The 21,534-nt window shown below is 39.2% G+C and overlaps 1 protein-coding gene across 1 annotated transcript in view; it reads right to left on the minus strand.

The window, feature by feature from the left end:
* Positions 1-1,735: 1,735 nt before the first annotated feature.
* The window catches only part of LOC136856849 (esterase FE4), a 150,203-nt gene continuing 130,404 nt past the window's right edge, over positions 1,736-21,534 (minus strand). Inside the window, exon 11 of the mRNA XM_067135034.2 lies at positions 1,736-2,106. Coding sequence (XP_066991135.2) covers positions 1,941-2,106 — 166 coding nt within the window. The 3' untranslated portion in view covers positions 1,736-1,940. The remainder of the gene's footprint in view (positions 2,107-21,534) is intronic.

Raw genomic sequence — 21,534 nt, forward strand, 5'->3', positions numbered from 1 at the left:
ATGTAGCGTAAGTTGTGGTCCAGCGTAGTGTGTAAGCAATTAGTATTAATTAATTAATCTTTTCTTAATGTAACGCTACCAGTTATGTATTAATTTTCTACCACCACCGCTAAATTACAATACATACACACGTGACTGAAATGTGAAAGTTTCATTTTCTTCTTATTCTGATCATATGCCAACGGCCGTAGCCGTGTTGAAACACCGGATCCCGTGAGATCTCCAAAGTTAAGCAACATTGGACGTGGTCAAGATTTGGCTGTTGGTGGGGGTAAGGGAATGGAGGAGCGGAACGGAACTGGTCACACTACCGTACGTAAACTCCGGCTCAGACACACCTCTGCGGAGGTTCGGACTTGCCTTCGGGCAGAATACACCCTTACCTGATCATAACCAACACGCAGACACGATTTAACGTAGAGTTACGTTTCTCGACAACGGAAGAAGCAATTTTTAGGACGCTTTTACTGTTTGGGTTGAACGCGTATTTCGCCGAGAGTATTAGGATTATGTTTAATGTCTCAATTGACAGATAAAAGGGGAGGCTACCTGTTGCAAAACCAAAATTGAAAATCTGAAACACAATTTTCATGAAATAGCGCTGCAAACACAAAATTTGCGCTGAATGTGTGACGTCATACGCATACTCTGTTTTAAGATGGCGCTGTGTTAACTCGCGCACTCAGTTGGAGGTTGGCTATCGTTGTGAACACATCGTGGTCAGCTGTATGAAATAATTATTTAATAATGGCAAAGAAAGATTTGATTAGGTTCCGGCAAAACGTGCAAAAGAAAGAGCTGAAAGGAGACAAGTGAATAATGAAAGAATAAAACTAATGAAACGGAAAGAGCGTAATAAGCGTTGAATGTTGTGCCCAGCAGCAATCTTAGCACATTGGGCAACTGATCTCACTTTTATTCGTAATATTCCTCCCGAACACTTAAATTATCTCTCTTATTTCTCATATCACAGGCCCATACTACACGGAGTTATTACGCACATTCCAAGACTACCACGTTCTATTGAATAGAATTAATTATCCACATAATTGTATTTTATTTCTAGTAAGTCTATGAAACTCGCATAACCCTTCGGACATTATAATAGTGACAGTCTACCGCCAAATTTGTTTGTTTAATCTGACGAAAGTACAGAAAAAAATAGTTTTTTTAGATAGATAATTTACCATTTATACAACAAATAATGGCACATGTAATTCAGGCAGAATGTAAACATGTGAACGCCTTAAATATAAAACGCCGCGCGAGTTGGCCGTGCTGTTAGGGGCGCGCAGCTGTGAGCTCGCATCCGGGATATAGTGGGTTCCAATCCCACCGTCGGCAGCCCTGAAGATGGTTTTCCGTGGTTTCCCATTTCACACCAGACAAATGCTGGGGCTGTACCTTAATTAAGGCCACGGCCACCCCTTCCCATTCCTAGGCCTTTCCTGTCCCATCGTCACCATAAGACCTGTCTGTGTCAGTGCGACGTAAGGCAAATAGCAAAAAAAGTATATATATAACCGTTTGAAGAATCGTGTTCATGTTGTGCCTCTAAGGAAGTCATATTTAATTTTAAAACATATTTCTTTTATCCGTGGAAAAGTGGCAGACCTGTAACTTAGATCCTTTTCAGCAGAACAACACGACGTAATACGTTGAAAGTTTACTTCCAGCACAATGCGGTCGTGTAAATTAAATATTCACTGAAATTAATTCAGGTCTGGGAAAGTGGTTAACGATAGAGTTTAGTTTATTAAACATCCAAGAGATGCCAAAAGCAGCTCTAAAATCATCACGCTTCTAGCTGTGAACTTCCTGGATACAAATTTAGTTGATAGGGCATTACAGCTACCTATGGTAACATTAAGAACAATACTTTGATAATGATAAGTCAACTGTACATTGTAGGTTCTTTCAGCGATCTTATTTGTGATAGTTCAGTTGCTTCCTGACTTATATATTTCCTCCCAGAAGGCCATTCGGTCTCCAAAGAGGTTCGTCTTCATGCTGAGCTCCTGGTCAATATTGAGATAGCAAGGGTTGGAGGCTGTGTGAGGCTGCCAAATAACTGGAACCAGGTCCGTCACTTCGGGAGTAGGATTACTGGAACATTAAAGTGCGACATTAGAACTACAACATTTAACAGACAACACAATTACACGTCAGTGATATAGATACAGCGATTTATAAATATCTCTCAGAAAATTTGAAAGAACTGGAATAAGGAGCTGGGAAGTGTGGACATGAGATCAACAGGAGGATTTCCAGATATTTGAAAGAGTGAACTAAATAAATATCTTGGTGGAATTGTAACAGAAGACGACGAGGTAATATTGAAAATTAACAGAGATTGGTTGCTGGTAAAATATGCTACTACAGTTTTCACCAATAATTCCTCAGGTAGTCCTTGGTAAATAAATAAATAAATAAATAAATAAATAAATAAATAAATAAATAAATCTACTGGTATATTAGACAATATTATAAAACTAGTCCTGCTATACGAAATTGAAACATTGACAATGGCTAAAGGAGCTCAAACTAGACTGAATAACTTACGTAAAACTTAGGACCAGTTTAAATGATGTCTGGAGAATAAGAACAAATACCGAGTTGGAACTAGTCCTACTATGGTTCCAGACATCAAGACACGAAGATTGTGATGGTTAGGGTATGTTAAAAGGATGGATGAGCATCGTACTTCGAAGAAGTACTAAAATCAAAACTACTGGGTAGAAAGCAGCCATTCCATGGGTCGTTCAAAACGCAGAAGAATGGACAGCGTGGTGGCGGAACTGGGGAAGCTGGAAATATGAAATTGGATGAGACTGGCAAATGTAAATAAGAAAAGACTCAGGTTGTAGAAGATACATCACATTAAAAAAGGTTACATTAACCCAATGTTAGTATATAACAGGTTGACCAGAACAGGAGTTTCTGCGTTCGGAGGGCCAGTGTCGAAGTTCAGCCTCCTTTCACATAAGGGTAAAAAAGAAAGTGAAAAGCAAATTTTCCAAAATGATAGAGATAATAGACTTGTGTGTGTATGTTCCAACATAGCTCTCTCCAAAAATTGTTACAAGTATAAGTGGAAAAAGTACATTGGGTGTAAGAGACCCCTAGCCCACTAGAGTAGGGGTGAAATATAAAAATAACCGAAAGCGACCGATATTTGTGTCGAATCCACAGTTTTCAGGGTCGCTGAGATGAACTGTGACACTCTGGATGCCGTTTTAGGACAAAGTTCAGTCCCAAACGGCACGGGGTTAGAACAGGTTAAGAGTAGAAAATGTCCAAATTGACTGAGGTTTTTTTTTTTTTTTGCTTTACATCGCACCGACACAGATATGTCTTATGGCGACGATGGGACAGGAAAGTGCTAGGAGTGGGAAGGAAGCGGCCGTGGCCTTAATTAAGGTACAGCCCCAGCATTTGCCTGGTGTGAAAATGGGAAACCACGGAAAACCATTTTCAGGGCTGCGACAGTGGGGTTCGAACCTACTATCTCCCGAATACTGGATACTGGCCGCACTTAAGCGACTGCAGCTATCGAGCTCGGTTTGACTGAGGTTGAGGACGTACTATATGTGTGTTTGTTCTAGCGTACTTCTCAACCAAACTTGGTACACATATGAATTACTATGTGAAAGAAATTACTATGGTGGTAAGATACCCCTAGCTCACTTACGGGCGGGGTGAATGAAAAAAAACTCAGGAAAAGGGGTGAGATGTGAAAATAATAGAAAACGACAAATATTTATGTACAGTCCATCATTTTTGGGGTTGCTGAGATAAATAATGACACTCGGGATGTCGTTTATTTCGGCATGGAGATTAGAAGGGGTGGAGAAGAAAATGCTCAAAATGACCGAAATCACGCATGTATGTGTGTTTCATCCAACATAGCCCTCATACAAGATTGGTACACATATGACTTACTATCCGAAGAAAAAATACTCTAACACTTCTCCAGTAGGTAGTGAAAACTAAACGAAAATGTCTTATATTAATGTCGAATACATTGCTTACGGAGTCACTGAGTTGAACTGTGACACTCTGGATGGTTACGTTACACTTCAGCCGCAAACTGTATAGAGGTTGAGAACGGGTGGAAATGAATGTAAAAATAAACAAGATTATGGATGTACGTGGGATGTTCCAGAATAGCTCTCAACGAAATTTGGTACAGATATCAGTTACCATCTGGAAAAAAAAAGAAACTATTGAGGTGACCATCCCAACCCCTGCTGTGGATGGTGGACGGGAGGGGACGACATATAAAAATAATAGAAAATAACCGATATTAATGTCGAATCCATTGTTTATGTGTCGCTGAGGCGAACTGGGACGCTATGGATACTGTTTAAATCCACGTTCAGCCTCCATTGAGACGGAGGCTGAGAGGGGTTTAATAGTAAATAGTCTAAAATGACCGAGATTAGTGTTGAATTCACTGCTTTTGGGGTCTCAGGGCTGATTGGTGACAATCCCAATGAGAGTTGAAATCGTGTACATGATATCTAGAGCGCGACGGGTAAATGCATATCGTTATCACTTATTACTTTTTTGAAAGGATCGAATACTTCCTAGTCAATTCGATCTTCCACATGATAAAGTTTTACTAGAAAATGAAATAATCTAAAACTTGAAATCAAACAGATCTAATTAACTCTAAAACTGCATAATAGGTCATAAAATAGCAGTCAGCATCTCAAAAAAGGAATTCTATGAATATTCACTTCACACATGTATATATGTTGGGTATTCAGCCCGAAAGCTGGTTTGATCCTCTGCAGCTCCGCCAATAGCTGTCATAAATAGCCTAGGCGTCACTGAAGAGGCGTACTAGGGAAATGAGGAGTGAGGAAGTTTCCCGTTGCTTTCCTCACTGAGCCAGCTGTTGCTATTACATATCAGTCTCCCAAGCCCACTGAAATGCAGGCACCAACCGACCCTATGAGCGATATTTTCGCACCATTCATAACAGGGACTGGCTGCATAAGGAATGGTATTACTAGCATCACTCATTCCTCAGTCACTTTCACATTGTCAAAGCCAAGGATGAGACTGAGACAGGTCAATGAAAGTAACAAATTTGATATAGCCCATGCCAGAAGATATAGTCCACTGTAAACACTAGGTCCAGCCAGCAAATGCATACTTCACACATAACTAACTGGTAATACAAATCTCAAAGGTAAACATTCAAAAACAATCCGAGCAAGGCCGGGTACTACGGCTAGTATAGTATATATTTCAAACTACCCCATAAATAAGGCATTAAATCGAAAAGGCGAGCTGGCGATGTACCTGCACTAATCTTTCTGTCCCCGAAAACAACATGCACTGCACTCATTGAATTACGAGTGACATTTCCTCTATGCATCCGTCAGAATCAATGGTATCTCTTGATCCTATAATGCTTTTTGCACTGACAGTGCACCAAACTTCTTTTAAAGTCATGAAGCGTAGTTTCATGAATTATTCTCACGTGACCAATACCGATTATGTTACAAATTTACACGTCTATGCAAATAAAACAGACAGAAGAAACCAATTACAGTAATATTTCTTGCGGCTGGAACTCTTGAGCTAAACTCTGTACTTCTGTGATATTTCAGTGCAGAGGAATATGAAACCTCACTTTGCTGAGCCAGTTTCCTTAAAGTTTTTTGACGGGATCGTTCAATTCTTTCACGAATATTCTGATTTTTTTTTGCCAGTTAAGATAGTCAGTCGTTTTATTTAACACTGAACCCTCAGTTTTTAAAATATTCACAATAACTTTCCATATTGCTTTGGCATTCGCAGGAAATTTTCCGCGGAATTCTCTTCTCTCTCTCCCAGAAGATTCGTGCTTAAAAATCTACAGCACACAAAATACGCTGTTCAACACTTAATTCAATTACAGCTGTTAAGAATAAACGTCACGTTATATGCTGTACTAGAGATGTACGCGAATGAACATCGGAGTCCCGAAAGTCGACTTCCTCGACTCCAAACGGAGAGTCGGTTCGCGTGCGAAGATTCGATTCTGAGCGCTTAGCGCGTCATGAATGTTAGCGAACCGCGTGAACTTGTATTCGGGAGGTAGAGGTTTCTAGCCCCACTGTCGGTTGCGTTGAAGATGATTTTCCGTAGTTTTCCATTTTTATGCCAGACATTCGCTGGGGCTGTACCCTAATTTTTTCCTAGTTGCTTTACGTCGCACCGACACAGATAGGTCTTTTGGCGACGATGGGACAGGGAAGGGCTAGGAGTGGGAAGAAAGCCATAATTAAGGTACATCCCCAGCATTTGCCTGGTGTGAAAATGGGAAACCACGGAAAACCATCTTCAGGGCTGCCGATAGTGGGGTTCGAACCTACTATCTCCCGAATACTGGATACTGGCCGCACTTAAGCGACTGCAGCTATCTGTACCCCAGTTAAGGCCACAGTCGTTTCCTTAACAGTTCTAGGAGGGGAATGTGGTATACTTGTATTGCCATAACAGAGAAAGAAAGAAAATAATAACGCATGCCCGAGTAAGCACTTACATCCCCAAAATATACTTTCTTCATATCTGATATTATTCGCTGCGTAGCGCAACACATCGAGAATTTCCTTCTCCCTTTGCACAGGATGGAAAGAAGCGTGCCTAGAATGAGCACAGCAGTGTCAAAAATAAAGAGATAGCTATCCGTGTGTTTCTGCGATTGGCCCTTATTTAACGAGAAACTGGCCATTTAAAGTTAGCAGCCCGCACGTCTGCCGGTTAGCATTCCAGAATTCCACACAAGCATCTCTCACCAGGACCTAATTTTTTGTTTACTTCTTTCTTTACATTTAATTTTTTTTTTACTTTTACTGATTTTTGTTGTAAATTACAACAATGGTTATGAGAGTAACGAAAAATCGAAGATTTGACAAACCACTGCTTATCGACGCATTTCACAGTCTACATGGATGGTGAAAGAAATAGATAAGAAAAAAAATAGGAGAAGTAAAGATTCAGGGTGCTGGCCAGCCTCAAACTCGGGGCGCCCGCGTTAGTCTGGAACGTTAATCACTAGCCCAACGGCGATGCGTATGTTATTACTGAAGTCCAGCTCCTTGGCCTTTAGTTCAGAGGCTCCGGGTATGATTCATGTCTAGGATGGGAATTTAACGCGTCCTTTTAATTCCTTTAGCTTGGAGACTGGTTGTTTGTATTCGTATTAATAAACGCCTTCATGTCATGCACAACAAGCACAGAAGCACGCAATAGTGAATACATTCGCCCACATGGGTTTGCCTCACTGAAGGAATCCAGCCGTAAAACTGATCCTACTCCACGTATTGCGCTGAGCCTTCGTAGTTGTAAAAGGTAGGAAGAGAAGAAGAAGAAGAATTAAAATTACTGAAGTCAGGGGTCTCATATCATAGTTTTTCAATATCTGAACGAGTTTGTTAACTTCGTTCCTGTTCTGAGATATTCTGCGGTGATTATGATTGAAATACTTTTTATTACATTACAGGTATTATTATTATTATCCAATACATACAGAGCTCGATAGCTGCAGTCGCTTAAGTGCGACGAGTATCCAGTATTCGGGAGATCGTGGGTTCGAACCCCACTGTCGGCAGCCCTGAAAATGGTTTTCCGTGGTTTCCCATTTTCACACCAGGCAAATGCTGGGGCTGTATCTTAATTAAGGCCACGACTGCTTCCTTCCCACTCCTAGCCCTTCCCTGTCCCATCATCGCCATAAGACCTATCTGTGTCGGTGTGACGTAAAGCAACTTCCAAAAATTCCAATACAAACGAACTATAGTTTACAAACTATTTTAGGGTTATAGTTAAAACATACAGTTATAAGTTAAACATAATTACGGTGATTTACAGAACCAGTTTACGGAAGGTGCGATGAATGAAAATTAGGAAATGTTTGTAACAGCATTTCTCTATGAAAATATAGTGGCTGTGAAAGCTGAATATTACAGCAGTTCAAATGAGAGTCCAAAAATTTCTTGCTCCTGTAAACACAAGACAATCAAATATTAAATGATCAACTGTTTGAGTAGACCCACAAAAGCAAGAATAGTCACCTGTAAAAATAATTTTAAAACGTTCAAAATATGATTTAATATTTCCATGGCCTGACATAAATTGTGTTAACTCAAAATTTGGCACCAAAAGTTTGCCCTGAAGTCGGTTGTAAACTGTGGTAAAGTATATTCTAATAACGGATTCATTTGAAGCAGAGATCTAAAAGAGGTTTCAATGATTCAAGATATGTTCTTTGATTTGTCTTCTTGCATAGCATACGGGAGAACTGTCATACATGACTTTCAAATTTGATTGAGCAGCAACTTTTGCTAGTTGATCAGCTGTCTCATTTCCGACGGATCCGGTATGTCCGCGAATCCAGGAAATGCAGATATGACGGTTTTGGTGAGCTATAGATCTTATAGCAACTGCTAACGGGTTCATATTATATTTATTTTCTATGGACTTCAACGCAGCTTGCGAGTCACTGAGCTTTTGGACCCTTTTGTTGTTATGGCATCACTGTATTGCACATTTAATGGCTAGTAGTTCCGCCTGAAAGAAAGAGGATAGTTTATTCTGCTGTGTAAAAACTTCACTTTTGTTTTCATAGACTACAAAAGCACACCAAACAAGGTCCTTACTGTCGTTGCTTGGTGCACGAGAGCCATCAGTATAAATGATGCAGTCATGTGAGTGTCTATGCCTTTGTTGCGGAGAATCTTCTTGAAAAATCTTGGATGACCAGACTGTAAAAATTGGCATTGTTGTTCTATAACAGTGTTGATGATAGGCTGAGGTGATGGCCTATTTGTTTTTAAGTAATGGCAGCTCGGCTAGTCCAATTGCAATCAAAAAGAGCGGCTTACCTCCAGAAATAATAAGTGCCGCATCGGTAGAAGTTGTCCGGTAAGCTCGGGAGATCCGGAGTGCAAAGACTCTTTAAAAATGAAATAATTTATTCCAGGCCCAATTTGTTTCCCATTGTGTTTCGGAAAGAAGATGCGCAGTATACAATCAGTTGCACAAATGCCGTATAATAAATTATTTTAAGTACTTCTGTATTCAGTCCCCACGACGGTCTGCATGCAACCGTTAGTCTCTGTAAAAATTTACAGGCTTTAATTTTAAGTTGTTGAAGTGAGTTCTGAATGTGAGTTGTTTGTCCAGGGCAATACCCAAAAATGATAATTATTGATCCTCAATTTTATCTGATGTCTATTCATAATTATTCTTGGTTTCTTCTGTTTTCTTCTCCTTATGAGAAACATCTCTTTCGTCTTCATTGCATTAAATTTCCATTTGTTAGTTTCACCCCATTTAAAACATTACACAGGGAAGAATTTGTTCGAATAGTGAGATCTCTCACATTTTTAGCTTCAATTAGAAGAAGAGCATCATCGGCGTAGGCAATGACTCGACATCCCGTTGGAAGAATTAGCTGTAAGAGGTCGTCATAAAGGATATTCCAGATAATTGCGGACAGCCTTTGGAAACATATTTTGTGGAGACTGCTGCTCCAATGTGAAGCTTCACTCTTCGTTTACAAAAGATTTTTTTTCTTTTCTAGTGGCTTTACGTCGCACCGACACAGATACCGCAGGTTTTATGGCGACGATGGGATAGGAAAGGTCTAGGAGTTGGAAGAAAGCGGCCGTGGCCTTAATTAAGGTACAGCCCCAGCATTTGCCTGTTGTGAAAATAGGAAACCACGGAAAACCATCTTCAGGGCTGCCGACAGTGGGATTCGAACCCACTATCTCCCGGATGCAAGCTCACAGCCGTGCGCTCCTAACCGCACGGCCATCTCGCTCGGTGTTTACAGAAGTAAGACTGAATTAGTTTATAGGGATTTTTGGTATCGTTTCTCCTTTAACTGGGACAAAATTTTGGGCCGCCAAGCATTGCCAAAAGCACTACTTATGTCCAGAGAAATTAATACAGCAACTTTCTTCATTGCCTTGGATCCATTCTACTACATCAAGAACAGCATCTTCAGTTGATTTCTGCAACTTAGAAAACCATAGAAATACATGTGATACATAACTCGATCAGTGAATAATTTCTCTAAGATCTTTCCAAGCACGGGTAGAAGACAAATTGGTCTAAATTATTTGGGAGTAAAATTAACTAAAGAACTCCCCTTTCGGGATTATTTTAACAGTAGCCAATTTCCAAGAAGTTGGCAAATGGTTCAGAGCCAGACATTTGTTGAGCAGAATGAAAAATAAGGAAGGAAAGCAGTAATGAATGTTTTTGATAATATTAGCAGACAATCAGTCCCAGCCAGGAAGTTTCTTGTCATTCTGTCATTCTGCAAAGGGATAATACGTTCAACTTCCTGTTGAGAAAATGGTGCATCATCTTCAGTATCAGCAGGAATTTCTGAAAAAATGTAATTGATGCTTGCTGTTCTGAGTCATCTTTTTCATCTAAAAAGAATGTATTTATCCTAACGTTGGCGGTATCAGAGAATTTTTTTGTGTAGCCGTTTTCAGTTTCGATTGAGGTGAGGTTGGTATTTAAATGTTCTGGTTTCCTAGATAAATATACTCCAAAGGTTATTTCCGTTGGAGCAGAGCAAAATTCCTTCCAACATATTGATTTCCGTTTTAGTATTAATTTTCTGTAGTCTTCCTTAGTTTTCATGTATAATTCTTCATATTTATGACGTAAAAGAGGGCAGCGACTCCTCTTATATCGCCTGTGACACGCCAGTACTCGCTTTCGAAGTATAGAAGTTCTTCATTCCACCAGAATTTTTTACATGGATTTTGAGAGATATTAGGTAAGTTAACCTCTGAAAGTTTTATTATGGTTTCATTTAAGCAGTTGACTATTTCATCCAACTCGTTCGCGGATTTGCAGAATAAAAGTGTTCCCATTTCACATGTCTTTGTTCTATAAAATCTTGCCAAATAATTCGAAGCATTAATAGTAGGCCTGGTTGGCGTAGATTGTACAGTCACAGTTATTAGAGCATGATCTGAAAGTGTTGGAAAGTCTAAAGTGAAAGGAAAAAGTGAAGGATTACACACACTCTCATCTAAAAAGCTCTGGGAATTACTTCGGAAGTACGTTTCTTTTTCGCTGTTATTGAGGATAGTTAGGTTATTGGCGCTACAAAAGTCGTAAAAGAGTTTTCTTCGAGAATCTTCGATAGGGCTGCCCCATAATTCGTGTTTGGTGTTTATGTCTCCAGTGAAAAGAATTAGTTTTCCTTTCCAATCATCATATATACGCTGAAGGGCATTTATATCGATATTGATGTCCTTTGTGGAATCAAAATAAGCATTACGTGTATAAAGTTCACGCTGATTGAAGGTTGTGCAAATAACAACTCTGCCAGCAGAGTAGTAACATTGAAACACTCTTAGATTTTGTTAAAATAGCTGCACGAATCCATTATTCAGGTGTATTATTTCTAGATACATGAATCTGAAATTCTTGACCAAATCCAGTCACTTTTCCTCACTTTGGGTTCTTGTAGACATAAAACTGTCCCTTCATCACATTCTATGCTAAGGAGAAGTTCCTGCGTAGGCACAAGTGATTTCTGCAAATTTCGTTGATATATTAATAGATTAACCATAACTGATTCTCGATTTCATGATATTTAATATTTTCTTATGGATTGGACAGTCTATAGAAGTAACAGTATTCTGGGTGTTCAGTGTGCCATTCTGAATTCTTGAAGTAAATTTCTGGTTATGAGATTTACAGTTTACACTTTCAGCCTTCGTTTTGGGACAACTATCGATATTATGAGCTTCTGAGCAATGGGAGCAGGTCTGTTGCTTTCTGCAGTCAGTAGAGAAATGTCCGAAACCATGACACGTGACTGGAACATGTTCAATGAACACACAGCTCGTGTACCCAATACAAAGCTTGTCACAACTCATAAATGTTTTAAAAATGACAGGATTAACTTCAATGACCGCATATTGAGTGCTTCCACCTCGCGAGTTTCTCATAAAGCATAGTCGTATGTTATCTTGGCCTTCGGATAACATTTGTTTCACACCTGTATTCTGTTTAATAAGGCACTCAATCACTTTATTTTCGGGGAGGTTGATCTCAGTTCCGTGAATGATTAGTCTGGGATTCTTTTATCGCGGAATAAAGACTTTCAGTTTAGAGGCATTGTCTTTAAATATTTGGACCATAGTTTTGCACTCATTTTCATTCCTTAGCTAAAGTACCACAATTTATTTCGTATCTTTTAGATTTTGTTAACACTAACTTTCGTGATTTGATTTGTGTTATGGTTTGCAATAGTCTAAAGGTTTGTTCAGAGCCCTTAAACTCCACCTTCATCTTCAGAAGACACTATAATAATAATAATAATAATAATAATAATAATAATAATAATAATAATAATAATAATAATAATAATAATAATAATAATAATAATAATAATAATAATAATAATAATAATAATAATAATAATAATAATAATAATTAAAAAATAATAATCGTATGGCCTCAGCTACCGTGTGCAGACATTTGGCTGTCTGCTCGTCAATTTCGACGTTCCGTTTTACTCTAGGCCCACTAGATGGCAGACAGAGTAAACCGGATCTTTCTTGGGCGTCTGTGGCTGAGATTTTAATGAATTTTGTCGGGTAAACACCAAATGTGTCACCAGAGATCTTTTACATGCCGACATCGTACGACATGGAGTGTCGAATGGACTTTTTTCCGCCCTTCAAGAATCCGACTACCTCTGCCGGGTTTGAACCCGCTATCTTGGGATCTGGAGGCTAGAAGACACTATAACCGCATACTTAGTTGACGTTAATTCATTTTTAGACTGTGCAGCATTAGCTTGTTGCGTACTAGGTTTTGTAGTATTCACCAGTCTAGTTAACTCTTCTTTAAAGCTATCTAACGTCACTTTATAACATTAATGGACGAAAGCATTTCATCACACCAGTTTCTATTCATTCTCTTGTCTGATTTCAAAGTATTGTATATTAAATTAAATTCATTTTCCGCGGAGCGATACATTCACCCATGTTGTGATCGTCTCTGCATTATAGGTATATCTTATTACAACACCGAAAACTTTCTAAACCACAGCTGCGATTTAGTCGTCTCCGCGAAACCCTTAAAATAATTGGTAACATAAACAACTATGTTAAGTCGCTGGATAAACCAATGTGCCAGCAGCTGTCCAAGCCAGTGAAATTAAATATGTTTGAATTGGCAGTCAGTCACCAGTGATCTGCTGTCGCCCGTGTCGCAGATTCCCTATCAACTCTTTACCTAGCTTTTCCTTAATCGTTTTCTAAGAACTTAGAATTTTATCGAATATTTCCCTTAAAAATGTATTCCAATCCCTTACTCCTCGTCGTTATTTCTCACTTTATCGTTGCGATGTGATATTCTCTGTTTTCCTTTCGCATTATTATTATTATTTCTGAATGTACTTATACTGTTATGTAAGGACAAGAAGGTAACACAGACCCATTTTGTGTGTATGGTGTGCCCTTTTCAATCGCCTTATGGGTGCAATGTGTGCATGTCATTGTTTGTCTGCCTTGGTTGTGTATTCGAGACCTGCGCCTAGGTCTCTTTCCTCGACGTCTCATCTTGGACTCAGTATGTTATGTGTGCATATAACTCTATCTTGGGTCAATTCATTTTCGCCACTAGAGCAGATACGAATGTGTCCAATAGCGTGATTTTTCTGTGTTTTTATACGATGGGGTGAGTCTTGTCTTATATGCACGGCTACCCTGAAACTTGGATCTAATCGTTCAGATCGAGCCCATGCACTATGAGCTTATATGCTTGTGCTGCTGCTATTCCATCGCAGTGTGTCTCTGTTTCGCTATTATGATACCTTGGACATTTGGTCTACGTGTATACATGTATGAATGGACAGTATGAATGACGGGTTTGTGCTATCTTTATTTCTCGTATGTCCTTACGGGCGTTATTTTCCTTTTTTGTGTTTGGGTGGGCATATTGCATGTTTTATTCCCTATCTTAGGTTGATTCTGCCATTTCTATTTGTAGTTTGGGATCTCATTCTATTTTTCTTATTTTACGCTCTGGGAGTATGTTTATATTTTGTTTAGATATGGCAACCTTTAGTTTCCCTCACTTCCCTATAACCTCTTTGTATTTCACGGTTCGTCTTTTGTCAAAACTACTTCTTTCCCCATGTATTATCCTTTTTCCCAATGCTTTTTCCTTGGGGTTGTTGTTACGCTAGAAGAAGAATTCTTAATTGATGTGTGTGACCTCACCCCCTTTCGCTGATAAGGTTGTGGCTACCAGTTGATTACTATACGATTTCTCCGTGTAAAGAAAGAAATGTTTTGATCCCATCTTATTATATCGTAAATCGATTATTGTTCCCCAGCCTCCAAAAGTATTATATTATTGTGAAGTAAATATGATACAACTTAATGAGAAGCTGGTGATATTAAAAAGATCTCCCAATCATGTCAAGCAACGTTAAAAGGTCCATGATTATGCATGTAAGTTTTATTCACTTCCCCTACGTTTCCACTGTATGTTATACTCTGCTTTATCCCTTGCTTTAGTCAAAGTTTAATTTAATAAACCCTATTGTGTTTTAAACTGCATCTTTCTTGGGTTATTACCTTTCTATACTGGGTTTTATTTGTATAAGAGGTACGGGTCCAGTTCCTAACCAGTCATTAATCAGTTTCGACCACTTCATGGTAAATGTTTTTGGTATTTTCATGAGTGTGTATTGTGTGTGTTACTTCATTGTAACGTTGAATGATGTGCGTTTGCGTACTTTTTACTGTACTTAATTAGGCCTGAAGGAGGATAAGTGTGTAGGTTGAAAGTGAAGGATATAAGGCCGATCAAATTTAAACTAAAGAAATTCCAGGAACCTAAAAGGGGAGAAAATTTGGGTGAGAAGGGACATGGACAGGAACAAAGTATTCTACGCAGACATCTAGGTAAAGCCAGGTATCAAGGACTAAAGACCTACGTTAAAGGACAGCGCCTGATCGTGAGAGATGGCGGACCTGGTCAGCAGTGCAGCTACAGGAAACGGACACAAAACAGCAACATCGACAGAGTGTGACGTATGAGGCAGGAGCAGAAATGAGCAAGGTAACGTTGAAGAAGGTCACTGCTGATGTAGCTGGGGGTGAAACGGCAGAAGGAAGAGGAGCGAAGTCCACTAAGAATTCTGATATAGGAGACAAGTGGTTAGCGGCGCATGCTGTAGCCGAGGTCACAGCACTTGAAGACAGTCCTACTTAGCAACGCCTATGGGACAGCAAGGGGATAGAAGAAAGAAGACGAGAGGCAATGGCTAAGGGTAAAAATTGTAAGCCTAAACGATTTATGGACAAAGGGAAATAAGTCACAGGCTGTTAAGGGAGGAAACGAAAATGGGAAAACGCCTAAAATTCCTGAAGAGTGTACATTAGATGTAGAAACAGCTCGGTTCACAAGGAGTAAGACTTCAAACCTGCCAGAGAGGAATTAAAACAAAGAAGGAAATAGGGACAACTTAGGTAAGAAGAAATAACTAGAATGGAGGATAGGCTTTATCAATATAGAACGTGTCTTAATTAAATTGGGTAATGAGATAATGACAGAGATGATAGAAATGTTTGATATATTCGCATTTTTAAAAATTTGTCTATCAGAGGGGAGAAATATAGTCTGGAAGGGATTTGTGGTTATAAATGTAATGAAAAAGAAGAGAGGGACCAGGTATAGAAACCTTGCAGGAATATCACTCTTAATAAAGGAAGAAATTAATAACCAAATAGAATAAATAGCGAGTGATATGGAAGACGTAATATGGGTAAGGCTTAGACAGGAAAGGAGAGGACAAATGGATATATACTCGGTATTTTTGTATAATCCTCCATCAGGGTCAATATATGCGAACAAGAACTTTTGAGGATCTAATAGGAGAAATAAATGTAATTAGAGGTAAGTTTGAAGAGGCAGGAGTTACAATGATGGGTGACTGGAATGCAAGAATAGGAGACTTAACCCCAGCTTACAGGAAGGAGGAAAGGGAGGTAGTGAGAGGAAACAGAAGTAGTCAGGCCAAAGAGAGGAATATATACGGGAATAAACTCTTGGAATTATGTGCCGTTGGAAACCTATTTATTTTAAATGAATGGTAGAGGGGGTGAAAAAGGAGAGTTGACATATATTACAACCCAGGGAGGGAGTACAATTGACCTAGTGGTGAGTTCAGGAGATATATTGGAGATGTTAAAGAAGATAGTAGTAAAGGATTGGGCGCAGTCACATCAATTCCCAATTTATATTATATTAAGAAGGCAAAAGATAGAACGCTAGTGGAATGGGGGAAAAGTGAAGAGTACTATAGTTAAAGAATACAAGTTGTGTGAGAACAAAAAAATAAATTAATAGCTAAAAAGGCAAGAATTCCAAGTTATTCAGAGTGGTATCGAAGTAGCATTAGACAGTGGATTTAGCTGTAGAATTATTACAGAAACCGTTCAATAACATAGCACGAGTGGAAAGGAAAAACAAACAAAAGAGGTGGGGAGAAGGATGGTATAACAAAGAATGCAAAACCAAGAGATTGGAAGTGATCAGGACCCGGAAGGCCTGCAGGAAGGGAGGGGATACGGAGATGCGGGAATAGATTTGTAAAATAAGGAAAGAGTATTAAAAGTTATTAGTAGAAAGAAAGAAACTATGGCGAAAAGGTCAGGCACGGCTAATTAATACAGAATGTAAAACTAACCAGGGAGATAAGGTATGGCGTAGAATTAATAGAATAAATAGAGGTAAGAGAGATTATATGAAATCTAAGATTAATAAGGAAGAGTGAGTTGATTATTTCCAGAAATTATTAAGAGGGAAAGAGGTGTCTGGAGGTTGTGAGGGCTGTGGGGATAAGTATACCTTGCTTAGATGATAAGATAACAGAATACGAGGTAATAGAGGTGATGGACAAAGCCAAATTTAAGATAGCAGGGGGGGGGGTTAAGTGGTTTATCTAACGAGTTTTGGAAAGAATCAATTACAAGTAAACAAATACTGAGAACTTTAGTAAAGGTTTGTAATAAGTTATTTGAGCTTGCAGAATGTCCAAAGGACTGGCGGAAGAGTATAATCTGTCCAATTTATAAAAATTGTGGGGATAGAGGCAATCGTAGTAATTATAGAGGCATAACACTACTAGATTCCCTCATCAAAGTATACACAGGAATCTTGGCAAATAGATTGATAAGTGGGCAGAAGAGTTTACATCCTCACGATATTCCAGAGTGGATTCAGAAAGGGAAGAAGAACAACACATAATATCATGATTGTCAAAACAATAAGAGATAAATATTTAAAAAGAAAAAGAGGTGAATTTTATATTGCCGCAGTTGACTTTGAGAAGGCCTTCGATACAATCTTCAGGGAGGCATTGTTCGAAAAGTAGGGCCGGTTAGGGGTTTCGAGCAAGATTATAAGAGGGATTGAGGCTATGTATGAAAGGGTATATTGCAGTATTAGAGTAGATGATAGGGTAGTATGCGGACTGGAGTCAAATATGGGGTTGAAAGTGGGGTGTAAATTTTCACCGATTCTATTTTTGTTATTTATAAATGATATACTACAGGCTCATGGTGGAGAGATGTGGGCTTGTCCAGTATTAAGAAACCTAGAAATACCAGGCTTGATTTTTGGGGACGATGTTCTCCTGATGACACTAACTGCTGGAGGCATGAAAAAAGTATAAATGAGTTGATAGAATTCTCTGAAAAATGGTCATTAAAAATTAACATTGGTAAGACGAAGGTGTTGATATGTAAGAATGGTGGGAAAAGAGCGGCAAATGGGCAATGGATGATAAAGGAAGAAAACAGGAGATAACTAACAAACTAGAGTACTTAGGAATATATATAGGTAGCAATGGGAAATGGACTCAGGAAATAAGCGAAATGGAAAGGGCTGACAGCAGTTTCAGTAATAAAGATTTAAGATCCAGAAATTGTTTTTTCAAGCTTTAGTAAAGAGCAGAATGTTATTTGGTGCTGAGATATGGGGAGTAGAGGAGGGGAGTGGAATGCTGAACCAAATAGTAAGTAAGTTTAGTAGATTGTAATGGGATTACCATACTGTACAGTAAATTGTTGTGCAAAACTAATATGTGATGAGAATATTCAAGTGGACATTTTAAAGAGAAATATGAGTTATTGGTTAAGGATCAAAAGAGGGAAGGGGGTCTGCTCCTTAAGAGGGCATACCAACACCAGAGTGACAATGTGTCCGAAGATTATTGGTTAGGTATGTTAAAAGTATCTTAGAGAGGTTGAGATTTTGTAATTATTAGGAGATAGACATGGTAAGGGAAGAGGCAACAATATGGAAGAAAATCGTACGAAGGATCAAGGATATTCAAAGACAGTTGTTGGAGTCTGAGTGCAGGAGTAAGGCGACCCTCTCGGCGTTTAATATGATGAACAAGGAAAGGAATGTACGGATAAATAACGTAAACAGAAGAGAAATAAGAGGGCTGATTTGGTGAATGATGGGAATTCACAAAAACAAGGGATGGACAAGGGAAAAGGACAACGCATGATGTGTGTTGTGTGGGAAAATGAGAGAAGAATTTCATCTCCTAAAAGTATGTGAAGAAACTATAGTGATTAGAAGAAAATTTCTGAATAATAGTGAGCTGTTAGTATTAAGTCAGAAAGAAAATGCTCATAAAATTATAAGATTGATGAAGAATGAGTGGAATAACCCTAGTAATGGAAGGAAGGATGGATATTGTAGTGGTAACCGGTAAAAGCTATATGCACAATTACTCAGGTACTGACAGGTGTGTACCCACAGCTGGTGGTAATACGTAACTGCGGGAGTAGGCTATGCTGCATGAATGGGCGCTCTTAGCTTATATAGCAGTTTTATGAGTTGGGAAATCTGCTGAGATAAGGGCATGAGGTGATGTCTCAGCTGCCGGAGAGATAGGAGGCTTGCCCCCTGGTTGGTGGTTATCCGTGACTGATGGGTGGAGTTGTCATATGCGCCCATGCAGGAACTTATTTTAAGTAGACTTATTTTCTCGATATCTTAGGATCTATTAATTGGAGGAAACTCTGTATAGACTTCTGGAAATAAATAAAATGTCCAATGTATAACTCTTCCAAACAAATTCCGTAACTTATATGCACCATTGCGGTTCAAGCAAAGGCCATCTGAGCATAGATCCCTATCTCCTACATACCCATTAGGATCTACAAATCTCACTTCCAGTTTCCCACATACCCATTCCACATTTTCACCCTTCAATCAGTCCCCCTCATATACAGTATCGTACTGATAACAATCTCTGCTTCCTTAAACTTCTTTCGTGCGGCCGTAACCTGGTCCCATGCATCCGCAACTATGTTAGTTATTACTCCTGCTTGCCTTACGTTATTTGGTACCAGGCTTCCTCAACATCTGCCTTAACCTAATTGCTGAATAACACTCTACTCCAGTTCCCTTTCCTCCACACACCTTCCCCATATGACTGACAGTAGAGTCACCTCATGATTAGAGCCTCAACCTCACCATCCTCAATAGATTCCTGCCTTTCCCTGTCTCCCTTAAATTCCCTGACACCTGGAGAACCCACTTTCTTCTCCCTGTTTTCCCTCTAGCTACCCTGTTCCACCTCCCACTTCCTATCCTTTACTCTTTCATACCGGACCCTTTTCTCTTGCCTTGCCCCTCCTCCGTAACACTTCTCTGATCTCCATCTTCGCTCTACTGATCTACGTGCAGTGACTCATACAGATTCCTCACCGATAACTCTCCAGGGCCCACTTCCTGAGGAAAACCTTTAACCCTCATTTCCCATGGCCTTAAAACATTAGTCCACATGTCTTCCACAACTTCGCCCCTTATTCTCCCTCACACTTGTCTATCTACCCTATCCTGTACATTGATTAAGGGAGACCTATCTTCAGTCCTGTCCTCCGTTACAAGTCTATTCATCTTCCTCAAACTCGCTGTCTCTTCCCAAATCTTCCTTAGTTCCTACTAACGTCCACAGTCCTTACACGTGCCTCTCTCAACCATTATTTTATCTTTTCAAAGAAATGTGAAATAGCGGCAATATGGAACTATCAACAGAAATAAAATAGCGTATTCTATGAATAGAAGTAGGTATACAGATCAGAGGAAGGAAATTATGTATACTACACAAATATCTCACAATAATGATGCAATAACTACACTACAATTATTCTAGTTAAACGTATCCTGATTATAAAATACTAGGAATAAGAGGCCAACTATAGAAATGTACGAGTATAGTATAGCTATACAAAGATTATTATCATTATTATTCTACCTTACTATGCTCTAATATAAATGAAAACTGCCGTCTAGTTAAATGCTGAAATATCGAACGAGTTACCGTACACAAGGTCCGACTCGTTGGCTGAATGTTCAGCGTACTGGCCTTCGGTTCAGAGGGTCCCAGGTTCGATTTCCGGACGGGTCGGGGATTTTAACCTTCATTGGTTAATTCCAATGGCTTGAGGGCTGGGGGTTTGTGCTGCCCCCAACATCCCTGCAACTCACACACACCAACTATAACACTAGCCTCCTCCACAATAACACACAGTTACCTACACATGACAGATGCCGCCCACCCTTATCGGAGGGTCTGCCTTCCAAGGGCTGCACGCGGCTAGAAATAGCCACACGAAATTAATTAATTAATTAATTATTTAATTAACCGTCCGCAAGGATAACACACGCATATAGCAGGCAAGATACTATCTAATAAAATAACTACACTACAATTCTCAACTGCACTTAGGATTATCCTAATTATAACAGGTTAATGAAATGATAGAAATGGAGTTGAAACTAAATACTTGACACTTAGGCCGGCCGCAAAATGAGACGTAGGTCCGTGAGGTGACGCAGGGTGACTCACTGTGAGTTTCTGCGAAGCACAGAACTGACTGGACCCGCGCATGTTACGACGCAGGGTGACGTGACGCAGTTGCTACGCGTGGTGACCCTGCGGACCGCAGTCCCTCTTCCGCAGTTTCTTGCAAGACTCACGGTGATTTTGGTTGTTCATATTGTTGATAAACCATTTTCCTGACTCAGGAATTCTTTTTGAAATATCATATTAAATGTGTTTTTTGTCTAAACCACCATAAACTATATACTGTGTTTTGAGGAAGAATTAATGTACGATATAAAGCAACATAATTCCAATTTATTGCAGTTAAATGTTTTATCTATTGATGAATACAAAAATAATTGTTTTGAAATGAGCAATTCCAAAAATAAACTCATGTGACAAATACAAATTATCTGTAATGGCTAAACTGAGATATACAAATTGAAAACAACTTATTTCCATACACAAAACGTGCATTTTAGTGAGAAAAACAAGTAAAAAATAATGTGACAAAGTCATGACGAGAGGATATGAGAGAAGGAAGTAATTATGAGTATTATTTTTTCTTTTTTGCAAGTTGCTTTACGTCTCCCCGACATAGATAGGTCACAAACTGTGTACTGAAA

This window comes from Anabrus simplex, chromosome 1 (assembly GCF_040414725.1).
Source record: "Anabrus simplex isolate iqAnaSimp1 chromosome 1, ASM4041472v1, whole genome shotgun sequence".
NCBI classification, from domain to species: domain Eukaryota; kingdom Metazoa; phylum Arthropoda; class Insecta; order Orthoptera; family Tettigoniidae; genus Anabrus; species Anabrus simplex.